At 59.5% G+C, this 18025-nt stretch overlaps 1 protein-coding gene across 3 annotated transcripts; it reads left to right on the plus strand.

The window, feature by feature from the left end:
• Window positions 1-250: 250 nt before the first annotated feature.
• On the plus strand, window positions 251-14212 carry MED25 (mediator complex subunit 25). 3 transcript variants are annotated; one of them, XM_055145177.1, is made up of 18 exons: window positions 251-437; window positions 536-581; window positions 950-1074; window positions 4466-4564; window positions 4860-4980; window positions 5192-5354; window positions 5440-5570; window positions 5779-5866; window positions 5955-6148; window positions 6466-6597; window positions 6887-6972; window positions 7065-7122; window positions 7456-7563; window positions 8836-9030; window positions 9608-9679; window positions 9791-10009; window positions 10256-10436; window positions 12560-14212. In XM_055145177.1, the coding sequence occupies exons 1-18, from the start codon at window positions 304-306 to the stop codon at window positions 12802-12804; spliced, it is 2397 nt and encodes a 798-aa protein (XP_055001152.1). In that variant the 5' UTR covers window positions 251-303; the 3' UTR covers window positions 12805-14212. The 3 variants fall into 3 exon arrangements, with proteins under 3 accessions (XP_055001152.1, XP_055001153.1, XP_004619909.1); XM_055145178.1 differs by having other exon boundaries at window positions 12689-14212; XM_004619852.2 differs by lacking the exon at window positions 12560-14212 and adding an exon at window positions 10876-11008.
• Window positions 14213-18025: the final 3813 nt, after the last annotated feature.

Genomic DNA, 18025 nt, shown 5'->3' on the forward strand with positions numbered 1-18025 from the left:
GCCCCGCTCAAAGATGGCGGCAGGACGCGCTGCTTTCAGCAGGTTTCTCTCTGGACCGTGCAGGAAGTCACTCCATTTTCCGCACCAGCTCTGCGAAGGGAGTCGCCTCGTTCCGTCCCGCTCGCAGGAGGTGCGAAGGGGGACGCACTCGCGAGCGAGGCACGGCGACTTCCCCGCACAAACATGGCCGCCGGCGCGTCAGGCGTGGAGCGCGAGCTTCCGGGGGTGGGGGGCGCTCCGCGCAGGCGCACTGCCGCTCCTTCCGCGGTGGCGGCGGCGGCGGTGGCGGCGCTCGCTCGGGGCATGGTCCCCGGGTCCGAGGGCCCGGCCCGCGCCGGGGGCCTCGTGGCGGACGTGGTGTTTGTGATCGAGGGCACGGCCAACTTGGGGCCGTACTTCGAGGGGCTCCGCAAGCACTACCTGCTCCCTGCCATCGAGTGAGTGTCGCTTCCGCGACGCCAGCCCCGCCTTCCGGCGGTAGGTTTCCACGGCCTCGGGCCTTACTGAACCCCGCTTTTCGCTTCCACCTGCGCAGGTATTTTAACGGCGGGCCTCCTGCTGAGACGGACTTCGGCGGAGACGTGAGTCTGGTGTGGGGGGGTCTCCTGGGTCTCAGGGAGGAGCTCGGGTGTCAGGCTCCTGCGTCGGAGGGAGCAGGGCCTGGAGCTTAGACCCCGGGGTCCGAGGGAGCAGGGCCTGGGCACTTGCACCCCTGGATCTGAGGGCTGAGAAGCTCGGGGATGGACTTTTGAGTCAGAGGGAGTAGGGGCTGAGGTGTTTGCACTGCGAGGTGTGATGGACGAAGAGCTGGTGGCCCGGACCCCTCGTCTGAGGGAGGAGGGACTGCGAGGCTGTATCCTCCAGTCTGAGGGAGGAGGCGTGGGGGCGGGTCTGAAGAAGAAGAGATCTGGGACCCCACACGAAACGTTTCTCTGCCCTCCCCTCCCAGTATGGGGGCACCCAGTACAGCCTCGTGGTGTTCAACACGGTGGACTGCGCGCCCGAGTCCTACGTACAGTGTCATGCACCTACCAGCAGCGCCTACGAGTTTGTCACCTGGCTTGATGGCATTAAGTGAGCTCTTTCCCCTGCTTGGGTCGCCTTCTGGGGTGAGGGCTGGGGAAGGGATGCAGGGGCGTTTGGAAGTAGCAGGAACCACTCTGCCCAGAATGCCGGCAAGGGGCATTGTGTTTGGGTTCCTTAGTCATTTGGGGGGGGGGGGGGACTCTGGGATGTGGGCCCAAGGATTGGAAGTCGTGGCCCAAGGATTGGAAGTGACGACTTCCTGGCTCTTCCCTAGCGACTCTCCTGCCTGGTCTCACCTTCCTCTTCCTCTTTCTGCTGCTGGGGTCAGACTGCACCCAGCCCTATGGGCTGTGAGTGGAAGGTTTTTGTTTGTGTTTAAGTTTTTATTAAAGCACAAAGTTATTCGTAGTTGATGCGTGGGAGAGCCTGGCCAGCTCCCCGTGGCGTATTCATATGTCAAAACCGGTAACAATGATGGGTCTCATTCCCCCGATCCTGAAAGAGCCTCCAATGCGGCACCGTTGGGAAGGACGAGTAAAGAGAGGCTGCTAAAATCTCAGGGCTAGGACGAATGGAGACGTTACTGAGCAAATCGACGATCAACGGGATGATGATGATGATTCGTAGTTGAACTTTAGACATACAGTGAGTGGTCCAGCACTGATCTTAGCACCCGTGTCAACTTCCTGCCTCCAGTGTCCTCAGGTTCCTCCCCCTATAGCCCCCATGGCCCCGCCCCACCCTCTAGAGAGGCATCTTTTAAGTTCAGTTGTTAATGTAGGGATTGGATTGGAGTTTCGATTACTCAGGTTCTTACAGGCAGAAGCTTCTCATTCTTTTCCTGCCCTGCCCCCCGAATATAATGCATGCAGGGTCCAGTACTTCCAAGGGCCTGGGAGAGGGAAGCATAGGCATTAAAATACTTTCTTTGCATGCAGCAGTCTCAGATTCCTTCTGTGCTACCTCACAGGGGCCTCTGTACACCCCCAGGAGTGGCCCCAGAGTATAGAGCACGGAGTAAGGCCTGAGTAGCCCGAATCCTAAGAAAAAGAAGTCCTGATTTCGGTTACTTATTGCTGACATTCCTGAAAGCTTCATTCCGGAGACAATGCCCTGCCTATCTCGGTTTCTGGAACAGGCGTGGCATAACTCAGGGTCTCTTTGTGAAAGCTGTGACCTTTGCCACCTGATGACTGGTGGCCTGGGTTCTTGGTGGTTTGCTTCTCAGTCTCCACAAGAGTCCCGGAGTATACCCCCACGCTTTCTAGAGTGGTCCTTCACTCTCCTGGACCGAGTCACTGGCCCTCGCCTCTGCCATGTTCTGTCTGGGACACCGGGCAATGGCTTTGGGGTGGACGGAATGCATGGTCAGTTCCTCAGTGTGAGGCAGGGCGTGGGGGGCTAGCAGCGCTGATGTCAGAGCCCATCCGGGAGTGCCGTGCATGTCTTGAGTTGAGAGAAGGGCACGGGTGCGCATGTCCAGTGCCCTGTGTGGCGCCTTGTTCTTTGCTTGTGGCTTCTGGAGGCTCTACCAAGCCCCACATAGGCCGCCCAGTGCAGGGTCCAGGCTCTGCTCAGAGCGTTGTGGGCAGCAAGTATTTTTGGGACTTGCTCTTTTTCAGGGTCAGGTTTGTGACTGGAGGCAGTTAACGGCCACACTGGCTCCTGGTGGTGCTTGGACTCAAGTCAGACCTTGCAAGGGCTGGGCCATGGGGCTCCCGCCTGCCCCTTCTGGCTGCTAAGCCTGGGTGATTGGGGGTTGTCCGGGGCCAGGTGGCCTCCACCCCCAGGTGCCACTTCTCTTTCAGCTGTCTCAAACAGAACTGTCTCCTGAGAGCTTTTCCCCCAAGTAAGAACCACTAGGACAGTGGGAGGGAAGACCTGAGTAATGAATGTGCACTCCGGGCTCCCGGATCTGCGTCCTTTGGGCTCTCAGCCCACACAGAACTTGGCACAAAGATGGCCCTCAGAAAACTTGGTAGAAGCAAGTAGAAAGTCAGTAAAGATGGCCCTGAATGGGCTCCATGAACCTTTGCTCTTTTTTCAGGGTCTTGATCATGCATTCAGGCGAGCGGCATCCATTCCCTGGGGGTGCCCCCCACACCCCACTGTACCGGGGCTTTCTCCTGCTGGGGGGGGGGTTGTTTGCAGCAAGAGGCCTCTAGGGACAGTGGCTGCAAAAGTGAAAAAGTGATCTCGCTCTGGGGAGGAATCCCCCCAACATTGATGCTCCTGGGGTGTCTCAAGGGCAGGAGAAGCTGCCAGACCCTTTAAAAATGAGGGTTCAGGGCAGATAAGAGGAAATGCCTTGCTCCTGCTTCCAGCGCCCAGCCCCCTTAGAACACAGGGTACTTTTAACGGAGAAGGCAGAGGCTGGGAGCTGCCCGCCAGGAGAGGGATCCTTCCAGCCAGATAAAATCCTCAGGCTCAGCTGTCTTCATTGTTCTCTCAAGGCAGGTGCAGCTATCCAGCCCCCCAATACCCATTTCTGGGAGCCGGGAGGCAGACCTGGCACAGAGTGCACAGTCAGCACGTTGCTTCGCACTCGGGCAGTTCTTATCTTGTCCCGAACGCTCCTGCTCGGGAACTAGGCCAGCTCTGCTTTCCCGGATTCCTGTCTGAGGCCCATGTCCCCTCCCACAGACACTGACCCGGTTGGTGGAATTGCAGGGAGAAGGAAGATGGCCCCTGGCATCTCCAGAGCCCCAGGCTGCTGCCAGAGGCCTCCTTCCTCCATGGTGCGAGTGGGCAGAGTCCTGGCTTTCTTGGAACTGGTGTTGGCGCAGGGTCACCAGTTATCCTAACTCTTAGCTCCCGGTCATAGTTGGCGGCTCACATTCATTTACTTGGGCGGGGAGGGGGTTCTTTGTGCTATTTTCTCAAGTGGACCCTAAAATCAGGTGGCAGGCAAGCAGGGCTTCCCAGAAAAGGGGACACCAGCTGGTGATAGGGCAGAGGCTGGGTCACAGGACGGATAAGGAGAGTCTCTGTTGGGCTGGGGCGACGGGTCCCTGGGGGGTGGGCAGCACGGGCAGCGGCCAGCATACACGGCAGATATGGCTGGAGAGATGGGACAGGGCTGAGGTGCTCCAGACCCGATTCAGTCTCTGCCACCACACCTGGTCCCCATAGCAGCATGAAGTGGCCCCTGAGCACTGCTGGTGTGCCTCCTGATCCTCAACCCCCAAAATAGGGCCTGGAGGCAGTTTAGTGGTCCTGGTCTCCATCCTGGGCACCACCAGAAAATGCAGTCGAGTGCGGGTTAGATGGAGTTTCAGGAGCCCCGTCCCCAGATGAGGGTGCCTGGGGAGTGAGCAGGCCTGGGACTTGACCATGTCCCTTGTTCTTGGGGTGGGACCGCTCATGTGGGGGGTGTCAGCAGGGCCTCAGTAGCATCAGCACTGTCCTGAGGGGCTCAACTCCATCCGGCTCCCTGTAGGTTCATGGGCGGGGGTGGCGAGAGCTGCAGCCTCATCGCCGAAGGTCTCAGCACAGCCCTGCAGTTATTCGACGACTTCAAGAAGATGAGGGAGCAGATGTGAGTGGGCACCCGGGCTCTTTCTGTTGGGGGAAGGGGGTGTTGGCTTGGTCTGACCTGGGACTTGTCACCCCCCTGATACATGGCTGGGTAGGCTCTGGGCTGCAGATGACCCTGGGCAACGCCCGTGTCCTTGTTGGGAAGGTTGCAGCTCGGAGGGGGTCTCCTGCCTCCTCCTGCTGCCTACTGAGCGCCCCCTGAGCCCCCAGGGTCCCGTGCTGTCAGTGGGGCATTCCTCTTGACTTCTGCGGCCCAGCCCCGTGGGAGAGCCTCACGCCTTTCCTTTCCCTGGCAGTGGGGAAACGCACCGCGTCTGCCTCCTTATCTGCAACTCGCCGCCCTACCTGCTGCCTGCTGTTGAGAGCACCACGTACTCAGGGTACACCACCGAGAGCCTCGTGCAGAAGATTGGGGAGGTGAGTGCCTTGAGCCTGAGGAGGAGGCCTGGATGCCTCGGCCACGCGCTCACTGAGTCCCCTGCCCCCTGTGCCCGCGGCCTGGGCTTCTTGCCAGCACTCCAGCTACCCTGTTGCCAAGCCTGATGGGAGCTGGGTTTAGGGCTCAGCCTGGCCCAGTGCAGTGGTGCTGAGCCTGGACCTGACGGCTGCCCATCCCCCTGTTCTGCAGCAAGGCATCCACTTCTCCATTGTGTCTCCCCGGAAGCTCCCCGCCTTGCGGCTCCTGTTCGAGAAAGCGGCGCCCCCAGCCCTGCTGGAGCCGCTGCAGCCACCCACTGACGTGAGCCAGGACCCGCGGCACATGGTGCTGGTGCGGGGGCTGGTGCTGCCAGGTGAGCCTGCCCAGGACTCGCTGTCCCTCTGAGAGTCTCCTGCCCTGTCCTAAACTCCTCACTGCTTCATCCTATCTTCTCGCAGTTGGCGGTAGCTCAGCGCCAGGCCCCCTCCAGCAGAAGCAGCCTGGCCCGCTGCCTCCAGCCGCGACCTCTGGCGCCTCACTGGCAGCAGTGCCCCAGCAGCCTCTGCCCCCTGTCCCCCAGCAGTATCAGGTAGGTGCCTCACCAAGAGGGAGCCCCAGCCCCCTGGGAGAGAGCTGGCTGCATCTGGAGGGTGGGGGGTGAGAAGGGTCTCCCCTGGTACCAGGAAGGTGGGCCTCTGGGTGTGTCCGTCTCAGGCACAGGTACCCTGTACACCCGTGGCATCAGAGCTGGTGGGTCAGGCTTCCTGGTGCTCACCAACCTCTGCCCGGTGCCTCAGGTCCCCGGGAACCTAAGTGCTGCCCAGGTGGCTGCCCAGAATGCCGTGGAGGCTGCAAAGAACCAGAAGGCTGGACTGGGGCCCCGCTGTGAGTCCCAGGGGAAGTGGGTGGAGGGGCAGGGCCAGCCAGGGCCCCTCTGACCCCAGCTCCCTACCTCTCCCCTTTGTCTTTCCAGTCTCTCCCATCAACGCTCTCCAGCAAGCGGCTCCAGGAGTGGGTCCCCCCTTCAGCCAGACTGCAGGTTCTCAGCTTCCCTCAGGGCCTCCCGGGGCCCCTAAGCCCCCCCCTGCCTCCCAGCCGAGTCTGGTTTCCACTGTGGCCACGGGCCCAGGCCTCGCTCCTCCTGCACAGCCCGGTGCGGCCAGCATGGTAGGTAGCACCCACTCCTCAGCCCCCGGCCCCCGCGCGGGGTTGAAAAGGGCTCCCCAAGCCTGTGGGCCATGGCGGAGGGGGGGATGTGGCAGGATGTGCCCGTGTGAACTGTTTGCTCAGGTTTGGATCCTGGAAGTCCGGAACGTCATGGGACTGAGATCCCCGAAGTCCCACAGTCCAAACACTTGGGGTCCCACAGCCATGTGGTGTTCGGGCCCAGAGGAGGGAATCTGCGTCCCCTTTCTGCTGGCCGGGCCCTCGGGCCAGCCCCTCAGTGACGATGACGGCCCTCACCTCCCGCCTTCCCTTGGCAGGCGGGCGCAGTGGCCCCTACAGGCGTGAGTGGCCCAGCGGCAGCAGCGCAGCTGGGAGCCCCGGGCCTGGGTGGGCAGCAGTCGGTCTCCAACAAACTGCTGGCCTGGAGTGGGGTCCTCGAGTGGCAGGAGGTGAGGGGGCCACTGTGGGTGGGGGTCCTGGGTTGGGAGTACAGGTGAGGACCGGGGTGGTCCAGAGCGTCGGGGTCCACTGTGGGTGGTCACAGATTGTGCTAGGGTTGTGGGGTGGGGGCCAGAGGTGGGGCCCCACCGTCCTGCGGTTTGAAGACGACTCAATTATAGACTGAAACGGGGGTGGAGGGCAGGTGTGGAGAGCCCAGTTTGGGCAGGGTGGCGGATGCGGGGGCTCAAGAGCCCTTCTACCTGGAACATGCCCATCACCCCCCCCCCCCCCCCGCAGAAACCCAAACCAGCCTCAGTGGATGCCAACACCAAACTCACACGCTCGCTGCCCTGCCAGGTCTATGTGAACCACGGCGAGAACCTGTAGGTGACCCACGGGGGTGGGGCAGGGTGGGTTGGGCATCGGTGGGGCTGGACTCACACTTCCACGCGGCCGCCTCTGATCCCCCGCCCAGGAAGACAGAGCAGTGGCCCCAGAAGCTGATCATGCAGCTGATCCCCCAGCAACTGCTGGTGAGTCAGTGGGAAGGAGGGCCTGCCTGTTGCCCCGCCCCTTCCCCCCATACCCTGCCCCTTGCATACCCATGGCTTCACAGGCCCCGCCCCTTCTAGCCCCACCCCATTTATTTGCCCTGCCCCTTACACACACACACACACACACACACACACACACACACACACACTCACTCACTGCCCCCTCCTTTAAAGTGCCTGCCCCTTCTTCCTGCCACGTGTCTTTCATATAGTGTCCCTCTCCCTGCCACATGGCTTTCATATGTCCTATCCCTCTCCCCCGCCCCACCCCTGTCACATGCCCGGGCCCTCACATGGCTCCACCTCCCCCAGACCACACTGGGCCCTCTGTTCCGGAACTCGAGGATGGTACAGTTCCATTTCACCAACAAGGATCTGGAGTCCCTCAAAGGCCTCTACCGCATCATGGGCAACGGCTTCGTGAGTTTTGGATACTCTTCTCCTGTCTCCTTCAGCCCTGCGGGGATCCCCGAGGCCAGGGTCTGAGGGGGCCATTTCTGGCATTGGGGGCTTGGAGATTCCAGGCTCCTTTAGGTTCTCCTGGAACTGGAACTTTCATGAGCCGTTTCAGTTCAGGCCAGGTGAAGGTGAACTCCGTGGTAGAAATCCAGGCATTGCACGGACTGTACCTTGTCCATCTGTCCATCTGTAGGTCCCCCCAACCCCCATGGTCGTCCCTGGAGCCAGGCTCAGCTGGGTCCCCTCTAGGAATCCTGCCTGTACCCTCAGAGCAGTGTTAAGGATGCTTCCATAGTGGGGACCAGCAAGGCCTTTTGGCATGTTGTGTTGTGTCACTGTCTGTGAGTTCCCAGGGTTGGTTCCCTCAGGACCTCTCTGGGGGCACAGAGACCGTGATCCTCTGAAAGCTTGGCGACCTGGGGAGCCAGGGGCCCTCTTGTCTCCTGGGGTGTTCCTATAGAGGGGGGAATCTTGTGTACCCCTGTGTGGGGCCTTCCCCTGTGGTAGTGGGCTTCTGAGGGGCATTTCCCAGTTTGAGCACTGTCTCAGGCATTTGTGTTGCACACAGGCTGACAAATAGAGGGGAGGGTTCTTCGGGAAACTTGTCGTCCCGATGCTGAGGCCAGGCCCTCTGGTTCTCCCCCTCTTATGTGCTCCCTGAGGGTTCTGGCAGCTCAGGAGTCTTGTTGGATTCGGTGCAGGAAGTTGGGGCCCGGCTTCTGGCCTGGTAGACCATGGGGGAGCAGGACCCAGTGCCGCCCCAGGCAGAATTGGGGTTCTGTCCACAGGGGAGAGAGGCGGGGGACTTTTGGGGAGGCAGAGAAAACAGAGGGGACTGAAACAGAGGAAACTAGAGTGACTTCACGTGGACCCTGTCCAGGGAGACCCGTGGCCCTCCCAGCCCCTTTTCTCTCCACGTTTCCGGTCCTCCGCCCTCAGTGGGCAGTGCATGCGCTTTCCCATGGCCAGGACTCAGGCGCTGGGCACTCCCTGCTGCAGCCTTGCAGGCTCAGTGAGCTCACCCCTGACACCTCCGGGGTTGCTTGGGACCGCCTCCCTGGTCAGGCCTGGGCCCCAACGTGCATGCTTTTGGGGCCAGCTCTGCCGAAGCTGTGCCTTCCCCTCCCCCACGTGGCTATCAGCAGTGTCCAGGTCCCTGAGTCCCCAGGCCTAGCACATTCTTCTCTCAGCACCAGCCCCGGCCCATGGCTGGTGACACCTCTCTGTCTGCAGGCGGGTTGCGTGCACTTTCCGCACACGGCCCCGTGCGAGGTGCGCGTGCTCATGCTGCTCTACTCGTCCAAGAAGAAGATCTTCATGGGCCTCATCCCCTATGACCAGAGTGGCTTTGTCAATGGCATCCGCCAGGTCATCACTAACCACAAGCAGGTGCAGCAGCAGAAGCTGGAGCAGCAGCAGCAGCGCGGGGTGCGTGACGCGGGACCCCAGCACCCTGCTCTAGGATGCAGGACCTCAGCCCCATCCTCCAGGCCTTGGCGCCAGGCTTGACCCTCCCTGAGACACTCTCCTTGGTCTCAGTGTTTCCTTCAGGCCCCTTCTTCATTCTATTTTGATCTGTTTTGGGGCCACACTCAGTGGTCCTAGGGGCTCCCCCATGCCAGACCTGTGTGAGCTATTCCCTCAGCTCCCCATCAGTGCTGATTGTCTGCAGGATTGGCCATGAGTATCCACCACCACCCCACAGACGTGGCCGCTTCCTCCCAGAATCTACCTGAGAGCTCAGCGCCTCTAATGCAGCCCCTCTGGGGCTGGAGCAATAGCACAGCGGGTAGCGCGTTTGCCTTGCACATGGCCGACCGGGGTTCGAATCCCAGCATTCCATATGGTTCCCCGAGCACCGCCAGGAGTAATTCTTGAGTGCATGAGCCAGGAGTGACTCCTGTGCATTGCCGGGTGTGACCCAAAAAGCAAAAAAAAAAAAAAAAAAAAAAAAATTAATGCAGCCCCTCCCTGCTTGCCACTGACCTGCTCTCTCTCCATACAGATGGGGGCCCAGCAGGCTCCCCCTGGGCTTGGCCCCATTCTGGAGGACCAGGCAAGGCCCTCGCAGAACCTGGTGAGGAACATGGTCCGCACGGCAAGGGCTGGGGCAGGGTGGGGAGAAGCAACCTGGGTGCAGGCTGTAAGGTCGGGGGTCTCTGTCCTCACCTCTCTCTCTCCCTACCAGCTCCAGCTCCGCCCACCTCAGCCCCAGCCTCAGGGCACTGTGGGGGCCACTGCGGCCTCAGGGCAACCCCCAACCCAAGGTGCTGCTCAGGCCCCCCAGGGCGGCCCCCAAGGCCCTCCAGGAGCAGCCCCTGGGCCCCCTCCTCCTGGACCCATCCTTCGGCCCCAGAATCCGGGGGCCAACCCCCAGCTTCGGAGTCTCCTCCTCAACCCGCCGCCGGTGAGACGTGGGGCGAGGCAGCGGGAGCCGAGGTCCCGGGCCAGGGGAGTTCCATTTTCGAAGCCTCACAGGAGGGGGGGTAGCTCTTCCACTGGGGGTGAGCAGAGCCTGCCAAGGGTCCCCCTTTGTCCTGTGGGCTGCAGCTAAGACAGACACCTGTGCCCCCATCTACTGGACATGACACCCTCTTGATCATGGGGTGGACACTTTCCTGGAGCCTCTGAGCCACTTTCTTTGTTCCCTCAGCCCCAGACTGGGGTACCCCCGCCTCAGGCCTCCCTCCACCACCTCCAGCCACAAGGGGCCCCTGCACTGCTGCCCCCACCGCACCAGGGCCTGGGGCAGCCTCAGCTGGGCCCCCCTCTCCTGCACCCACCGCCTGCCCAGTCCTGGCCTGCTCAGCTTCCCCCCCGGGCTCCACTGCCAGGTAAGGGGGCCCCAGGGAGGGTGGAGGTTTGGACAGGGGCCCTGCAGACCCCAGGCCCAGGGCTTCTGGGAAGCGAAGTGGGATTTGAGAGCAGTGGGCCCGCTTGTGTGTCCTGGGGGGCCTCTGAGGCCTGGGAAATTCGTCCAGGGGTTGATGGGCCTAGCGAGGTAGAGGTGTGACCCCCGGTGCTTGTCGTCACAGGGTCCGGGAAACACTGTAGTGTCAGAGAGACAGGTCAGGGGCAGGGCTCCCGAAAGGCTCACGGGAGACAGTGCGTTTGTGGCCAAGTGGGGTCAGAGGCATCTCTGCCACGCCCCACCTTTCTGGGCTTTCTAGAACAGTGCGTGGGGTGCTCAGGTGGAGGGAGGAAGCAGGTCCAGGGCCCTCCAGGGCCCCAGGGCCTAGTGGGAGATGCAGTCCCTTCCCCACTGCCCCCCAGGTCAGATGCTGCTGAGCGGGGGTCCCCGGGGCCCGGTCCCCCAGCCGGGCCTGCAGCCCAGCGTCATGGAGGACGACATCCTCATGGATCTCATCTGAACCCCCGACCCCCAATAAAGTTCCTTTTAACACACGCCCCGGCTCCCGTCACTGACATCCCCCAGGATTGGGCAGGAAGAGGCCAGAGGGGAGCCCTCACTTCAGACTCCCTAAGGCCCCGGGCTGGGGGCCTGCACTTTGTGGGGTGGCTGGCAGGCAGGGGCCAGTAGGTGTCGGACAGACAGGCAGGGGTCAGCAGGTGGGAGATGGGCAGGTAGGGGTCAGCAGGTGGCAGATGGGTAGGCAGGGGCCAGCAGATACGGTATGGGCAGACAGGGTCCAGTGATTGAGGGATGGGCAGGCAGGCAGAGGCCAGTGGGCGGGGATGGGCAGGCAGGTAGGGGGCAGCGGGTGGGGGACAAGCAGGCAGGTGGGGGTCAGCGTGTAGGGGACGGGCAGGCAGGTAGGGGCCAGTGGGTGGGAGATGGACAGACCGGTGGGGGATGGACAGGCAGGCAGGCAGCCCTGGCCCACAGGGGCTGCTGGCCCACAGGGGCTGCTGGCCCAGCGGGACTCGGAAGAGGTGGGAGTCCGTGAGGCTGGGAAGGAAGGTGAGTGGTCACCTGGGCTGAAGGGCAGCAGCATAAGGGCTGTGTGTGGCTCCACGTTTGTCCTGAGGACGCAGGGGAAGCCACGTGGGGCAAGCCCCACTAGATGTGTCGGGCAGAAGACTAGAGTCAGGCCAGTGTAGGAGGCTGTGTGACACACTGTGGGAGGGGTGCCCACGCAGAAGGGTGAGCCTAGGGGCTGGCCCAGGAAGAAATTGGGGGTTGGAATCAGGGCCAGCCCCTGGAATCTGGTGTGGGAGAGCAGGAAGGAGGAAGCCATGGGGATGGTGGCCTGAGAGATAATCCAGGTGACTCGGGCCAAGGCCACAGGGCATGGTCGAGTTTGGCTGTTTGAGCCCCAAGAGCGGAGATGGCCTTGGTGCAGGGGGCAGGCGGGTCCCATTCGGACCTTCTAGGGCTTTGGATGGGTTGGATGGGGCTGGGTGGTGGAATGGGGGGGGGGTCCAGTGGGCTGCGGTCAGGCAAGGGACCTGGGACCCTCCAAGTTGGAGGTGAGAGGGTGGGAGGTGTCTGTGGTCAGACATGAGCCCACAGCACGTGGTCCACTCCTGGACCACCAGCTTTCACCTCTGGGACTGCTGATGACAGGTGGTGTCCTGGGCCCCTTCCCAGAAGAGAGGTTGCAACCGGGGGACCCTCTGGGGCCGCTCTGTAGTTTTGTGTGGCCTTCCCGGTGAGCAGGAGATATCCCAAGCTAGTTGTGAAACTCAGGGTCATGAGCACACACGCACACGCACTCGCACACACAGTTTCAGTCTTGGCTGGCCTTCACCAGTCCGGAGGTCTGGCACCCGGGGCCGCCCTTCTGCCTCACAGTCACGGGCTGGAGCCGCCCCTCTGTGGGCCGTGCTCCCTGGTTCGCCACAGTCCCCACCACTCCCTCTTGGCTCTCCCCACTCGCCCTCTCCCCCCGGGAGGCAGGGGATCCTGGCCTTGGGCCCGGGGCAGTGCCGCGGTGGGCCCGGTGCCGCGCGGCGGACAGTGAAACCTTTCTTGTACCCATGTCTCTACCACAAGTGCCTAAACGCAAGCGTGAGCGAGAGGGCGGCGTGTTCCGAGAAAAGTGGGAGCGAGCCTATTTCTTTGTGGAGGTGAAGAGCATGCCTACTTGTTTAATATGCAAAAAAATCGTGTCTGTGTTGAAAGAGTACAACCTGAGGCGCCACTACAAGTCCAAGCACAGTAAGAGCTACGACCAGTACACGGAGCAGACGCGAGACGCCATCCTCGATGAACTGAAAAAGGGGCTCAAGTGTCAGTAGGGGCACTGCAGGGCCCGTGATAGACAGACAAGGCGCGGCTGCTGCCAGCCCACCTTGCGCCCCGTTGGAGCCGCCCTGAGCATTCCCCTCCTGCACGCGGCGAATTTTTTAAGGAGCCGTAAGAGACTCTGGGGACCAGACACTCCGGTCTGTGTGCGCCCACGCGGCTCCTGCTCACGGGCGGCCCGTGGCGTGGAAGAGCTGGCCAGTGATGTCCAAGTCCACTCTCCTGAAAGAATCCAATCCATTGTGGCCTTTCCTGTCGCTGCTCATGAACCCTTGTCACCTGTTTAGCTTTATTTATTCGCTGGGTCAAGAACTGGGGTGTGACCGAACGGCTGTGACGCGGGCCTAGGGCGGCCCACCGCTGGGAAGTGACTTGTGCGCAGGTACGCGCTGGGGCAAAGTGGCCCATTTGCCAGGTCCAAATTCCTTCACGCAGCTGTGTGCATCAGACCATCTGTCACCCGAGAACTTCTCAGGCCATCTGGAGCTGGGACAGAGGGGTTCAAAGCAGACCCCCCTCCATGGACAGCTGCGCCTGTACTACTTGAATTCAGGCAGGTGGATGGCACCCTCAACTTGATGTATTGTCCAGAAGCCTGTGACCTGGCCGACCCTCTGCCTCTGGGAGCATAGCTGTCCACCCAGTGGCCCTCACAGAAGGCCAAAAACACCCCTGGGCTTTCCCTGAGGAGGCTGGCGACAGCCCCAGTCGAGGTCACAGCTCTCCTGAATGCTCGCATGTCTCCACAAGGACTTTTCACAAACAGCAACTTGAATGTATGATGGTGTTGGGCAGACCGGGAGCACCCGTGGGCCAGGCGACCACAACACTTGGTCAAATGACATCACCTGACTGTATTCACCCAAGTAGGGGCGAGGGGGTGAGAGCCCAAACTCCCCCCATCCTGCCCCGGAAGGCTTTGTGACAGTGACCAACGTGTCGGCTAACGTGCTCCAAGGAGCACAGGCGTGGCTGGCTTTGGAAACGCGCAGTGCAATAGGCCCTGTTCCTAGGGCACCGGTTCCAGCCCCGCAGTGACTTCTGGTCGTTCATGGCCCTGCCCCTCTGTCCGTTCGTTGGCCCGAAGCTCCGTGTGTGAGGGCCGCTGTGCTTGGCAACAGCTGTTTTCCGTTACGAAACTGAATCCAGCAACACATGCTGAGAAGCTCTGGATTCTGGAATCTGCCCTTGGCGGGTTCGCCACGGCCTATGTTCCCCAGGGCAATCCAAGGCCCGACCGAGGTTCTAGGGGTCGCAGGGGTCGTGGCCACCTCTTAGCTTCAAATCACAGGAGCAGAAGAAATGATGAGAGAAGAAAAATTTTTTCATAGTTAAATATTTCTATTTTTCAATTTGTATTTTTTCAAGTTTGAATTTGAAATATACAACGCCAGTATCATACCTGTTTGTATTCTGTTCCATGCCTTCACCGTAGTTCAGTAAAGATGCAATTTGACTATATTTCTGGCCGTCGACTTTCCTTAGACCTGCCTCGTTCACTCATTTATGTGGCCCGCCTGGCCCTTGGAGGCATTTGAGTTGAGGGGCCCTGCCTTAGAACTGAAATCTGGGGGAGGCTGGGACTCAGCACATGGACAGAGCGCCAGCAACAGATGGAGGAGGCCTCGGAGGTGCAGGTGGGATGGGTGAGGCTCCCTGGCAGCAGAGGGTACAGCCGGGCCCCGGAAAGCTCAGGCAGGTGATGGAAATGTGTAATACAAGGGCCCGATGGGGACTATGGCGAACTTGGAGAGGGCTTGACCTGCCCGATAGCCCTCAAATTCAAGCAAAAAAAAAAACATTGCAAGGACCAAACAAAATTCGCTTGTGGGTCGACTGAGGCCACCGGGCTGCCATTTTGTGACCTCTGGAAGCTGGAGAGGACCGAGGACAAAGCCAGAGCCCTGTGGAAGGCCTACAGGGGAGGGCCGGGTAGAGGGTAAGGGGCTGCAGGACCACCATTGATATTTTCAAGGCCACTGAAGGAGCAGAAGATGGGCAGAGCGGCCAGGTTCCCTGCAGGGAGGCCTGTGTTCGGGCCGAGACAGATTGACCCAGAAATGTTACCAGTTGCCTGCCGTTTTGCTGGTTGGTTGAGGCAGTGAGGCCTCTTTTTTTATTTTTTTCGGGGTGTGAGGGGCTTTCCAAGAATTGTTCAGGAGACCTGAAAGGTTGGGGGGCCCAAGGGAGCCCCTCTAGGCAGTTGTCAGCCATCAGGGACTGTTGGTTCAGAGCAAGCGCCTGGGATGCAGTGTTGGTTGGGTCCTTTGGGGATGCTCAGGGGACTGTGATTGCAGAATCCAGCTGGGTCTGGCACTTGCAAGGCATGTGCGCTCCTGCTGTTCTCTGTCCTGACTCCAGCCCTTCCCATCCGAACACTGAGTTAGATGGAGCAAAGGGATTGTCCTGGACAGGGGGTGGGTGTGCATCTGTGAGGTCAGAGAGACCCTTGGGACTCCATGGGGCCAGACCTGGTACCAGACGCAGATACGCTTATTCACCACCGGGATGATGAGAGCTTGGCCTTGTGCTTAATCGTCAGTATGGGGGAAACTAGGTGGTCCAGTGATTCTTTGGCACACAGGAGAGGTGTCAGGTGGCTGGCAGAGCGTGTGGATCGCAGACCTCGGGCCCTTGAGGCCAGGATTCCCACTCTCTGCCTTTGTGCTCAGATCAGACTGTTCTGTCAACCCATCCATGAATATCAGTGACCTAATCTGCGTCAGTGGGAAGGGCCATGCAGTTTCCCAAGGTGGGGGGCTATTCAGGAACCCCCCCTCCTGATCACTCTAGCCTGTGGCCTTCAGCTGGGTCTTAACTAGGAAGCGTAGGGTTGATCCTGACCAAGGCCACGTGGCCACCCATTGGTTTAGGTTTAGTCCTTTTTTTAGGTTTTGGACCACTATTGGCAGTGCTCAGGGCTTACTCCTGGCACGCCTCAGGGACCATATGGGATGCCAGGGTTTGAACCTGAGTCAGCTGTGTACATAGCAAGCACCCTAACCACTGTACTAGGCTCTAGCCCCCCAGAGATTAGTTTGTGTTTTCTTTGGGGGGGTCACACCCAGTAGTGCTCAGGGCTTACTCCTGGCTTTGCACTCAAAAATCATTCCTGGGGCACCATATGGGATGCTGGGGATCAAACCCAGATTGGCAAACACCCTGCCCACTTTACTATCCCTGGTTAACTTCTTATTTTATTTTATTTTATTTTTGCTTTTTGGGTCACACCTGGCAATGCACAGGGGCCACTCCTGGCTCTGCGATCAGGAATCACCCCGGCCATGCTCAGGGGACCATATGGGATGCTGGGATTTGAACCCGGGTCGGCCGCGTGCAAGGCAAACGCCCTACCCACTGTGCTATCTCTCCAGCCCCTAACTTCTTATTTTAAATGTTTTTGGGGGCTGCAGATAGTACAGGAGATAAGGCACATAAAGCACTGGCTTATATGTGGCTGCATTCCCTCCCTGCTCCCTCAGCACTGCGGGGGTCACTCAAGCACACAGCCAGGAATAGCCCCTGGACAACACAAGCATGCGTCCATCCCCAATCAACTATCATTTCTAGTTTTGGTTATTGGCATTTTGTCATTTGGGGACCGCACTTCACAAACCCCTTGAACTTCCGGGGGTGGAGTGGTGTTAACTATTTCCAGCTGTATTTGGAGATTACTTTTGCTCCGAGCTGTGCTTGTGGGACCATGGGGTGCAGGTATCAACCCTGGGCCTCTGGCATGTGAAGCATATAACCAGTCCTTTGTACTCTCTTCGCCCTCCTCCTTATTTTCCTCCTCCTCCTCTTTTTTCTTTTTGCTTTTCGGGGTCACACCCAGCAGCGATGCTCAGGGGTCACTTCTGGCTCTGCACTCAGAAATTAGTTCTGACAGTGCACGGGGGACTATATGGGATATGCCAGGGATTGAACCTGGGTTGGTTATGTGCAAGGCAAACACTGTCCCACTATACTAGCACTCTGCCCTGCCTTCTTTTAAGTCATAGTTTAGATTACTTGGTTGCAGTAGTGTTAAAATATGGTGTGGCTGTTTGTTGTTTTAGGCCATACCTGGTACTCCTGGTTCTGTGTTCAGGGATCACTCCTGGTGTTCAGGAAAATGTGTGGGATGCTGGGATCCAACCAGATCTTGTGTTTCATTCCTCTCCGGTCTCTCCAGCCCCAGCATTTAGGATGTGGATGCACAAAGTTATGGCACTTTCACTACGTTGCAGTGCCCAAGACCCTCCGGCATTGACCCTCTCTCCCCTCATATCTGGGTCTCTTCATCCCTTCCTCTCTTTCCCACCCCTCCTCTCTGCTTGGGAATTCCCGTGCCCAGTCCAACCTGGAGTTTGTCATTTGATCATCCATTGCCTTGTTTTGTCTGTGTGCCACAGCGAGTAAGCTCATCTATTTGTCCTGCTCTCTCAGATGGATTTCACCATACGATGATGCCTCCAGCTCCATCCAAGGTGCCACAAACTGCAGGATTTTCCTTCTTGGGGAGAGACAGGACAGCAGGGAGGGCACTTTCCTTGCACACAGTGGACCCAGGTTCAGTCCCTGGCACCACAGAAGGTCCCCTGAGCCCCACCAGGAGTAATCCCTGAGCAAAGAGCCAGGAGTTAGCCCTGAGCAATGCCTGGTATCCTCCAAAAACAACAACAACAAAAGATTTAATCTGGTAGCCAAATAATAGACCATTAGGTAAATATGCCACAGCCTTTTTTATTTTGAGGGGGCTGTTTGGGCCACAACTAGCAGTGCCAGGAGCAACCACTTGTGGTCCTCAGGGGACCATGTATGCTGCTCCAGATTTGAATTGGGGTCTGTACCAGGCAAGGTGAGTGCCTCAACCCTTAGGCTTTTTCTCCTTCTGTACCACAGACTTCTTTTTTAAAAAAATTATTTTGTTTTTTGGAGGACCACACCCAGTGATGCTCAGAGCTTACTCCTAGCTCTGTCCTCAATGATCATTCCTGGTCTTGAGGGACCATGTGGGATGCTGGGAATTGAACTGGGGTCTGTGATGTGCAGGCAGGCACCCTGCCCACCGTGCTGTCTCTCTGGCCCCATAGCCTTTTGTGGGGTGGGGGGATCACTCCCAAAAGTGATGCTCAGGGGTTATTCCTGGATCTTCAGTTAGGAATTACTCCTGGCAGTGCTCAGGGGACCATATGGGATGCCGGGAATTGAACCCAGGTAGACCATGTGCAA

Source organism: Sorex araneus, chromosome 8, assembly GCF_027595985.1.
Source record: "Sorex araneus isolate mSorAra2 chromosome 8, mSorAra2.pri, whole genome shotgun sequence".
In the NCBI taxonomy this organism is placed as follows: Eukaryota; Metazoa; Chordata; class Mammalia; order Eulipotyphla; family Soricidae; genus Sorex; species Sorex araneus.

Bases quoted from the DNA above. Each gene is read 5' to 3' on its own strand.
- MED25 (XM_055145177.1), top strand. From the start codon at position 304: ATGGTCCCCGGGTCCGAGGGCCCGGCCCGCGCCGGGGGCCTCGTGGCG. The intron at 4,565-4,859 runs GTGAGTGGGCAC...TTTCCCTGGCAG, and splicing joins AAGAAGATGAGGGAGCAGAT to TGGGGAAACGCACCGCGTCT. The intron at 5,867-5,954 runs GTGAGTCCCAGG...TTGTCTTTCCAG, and splicing joins GGCTGGACTGGGGCCCCGCT to TCTCTCCCATCAACGCTCTC.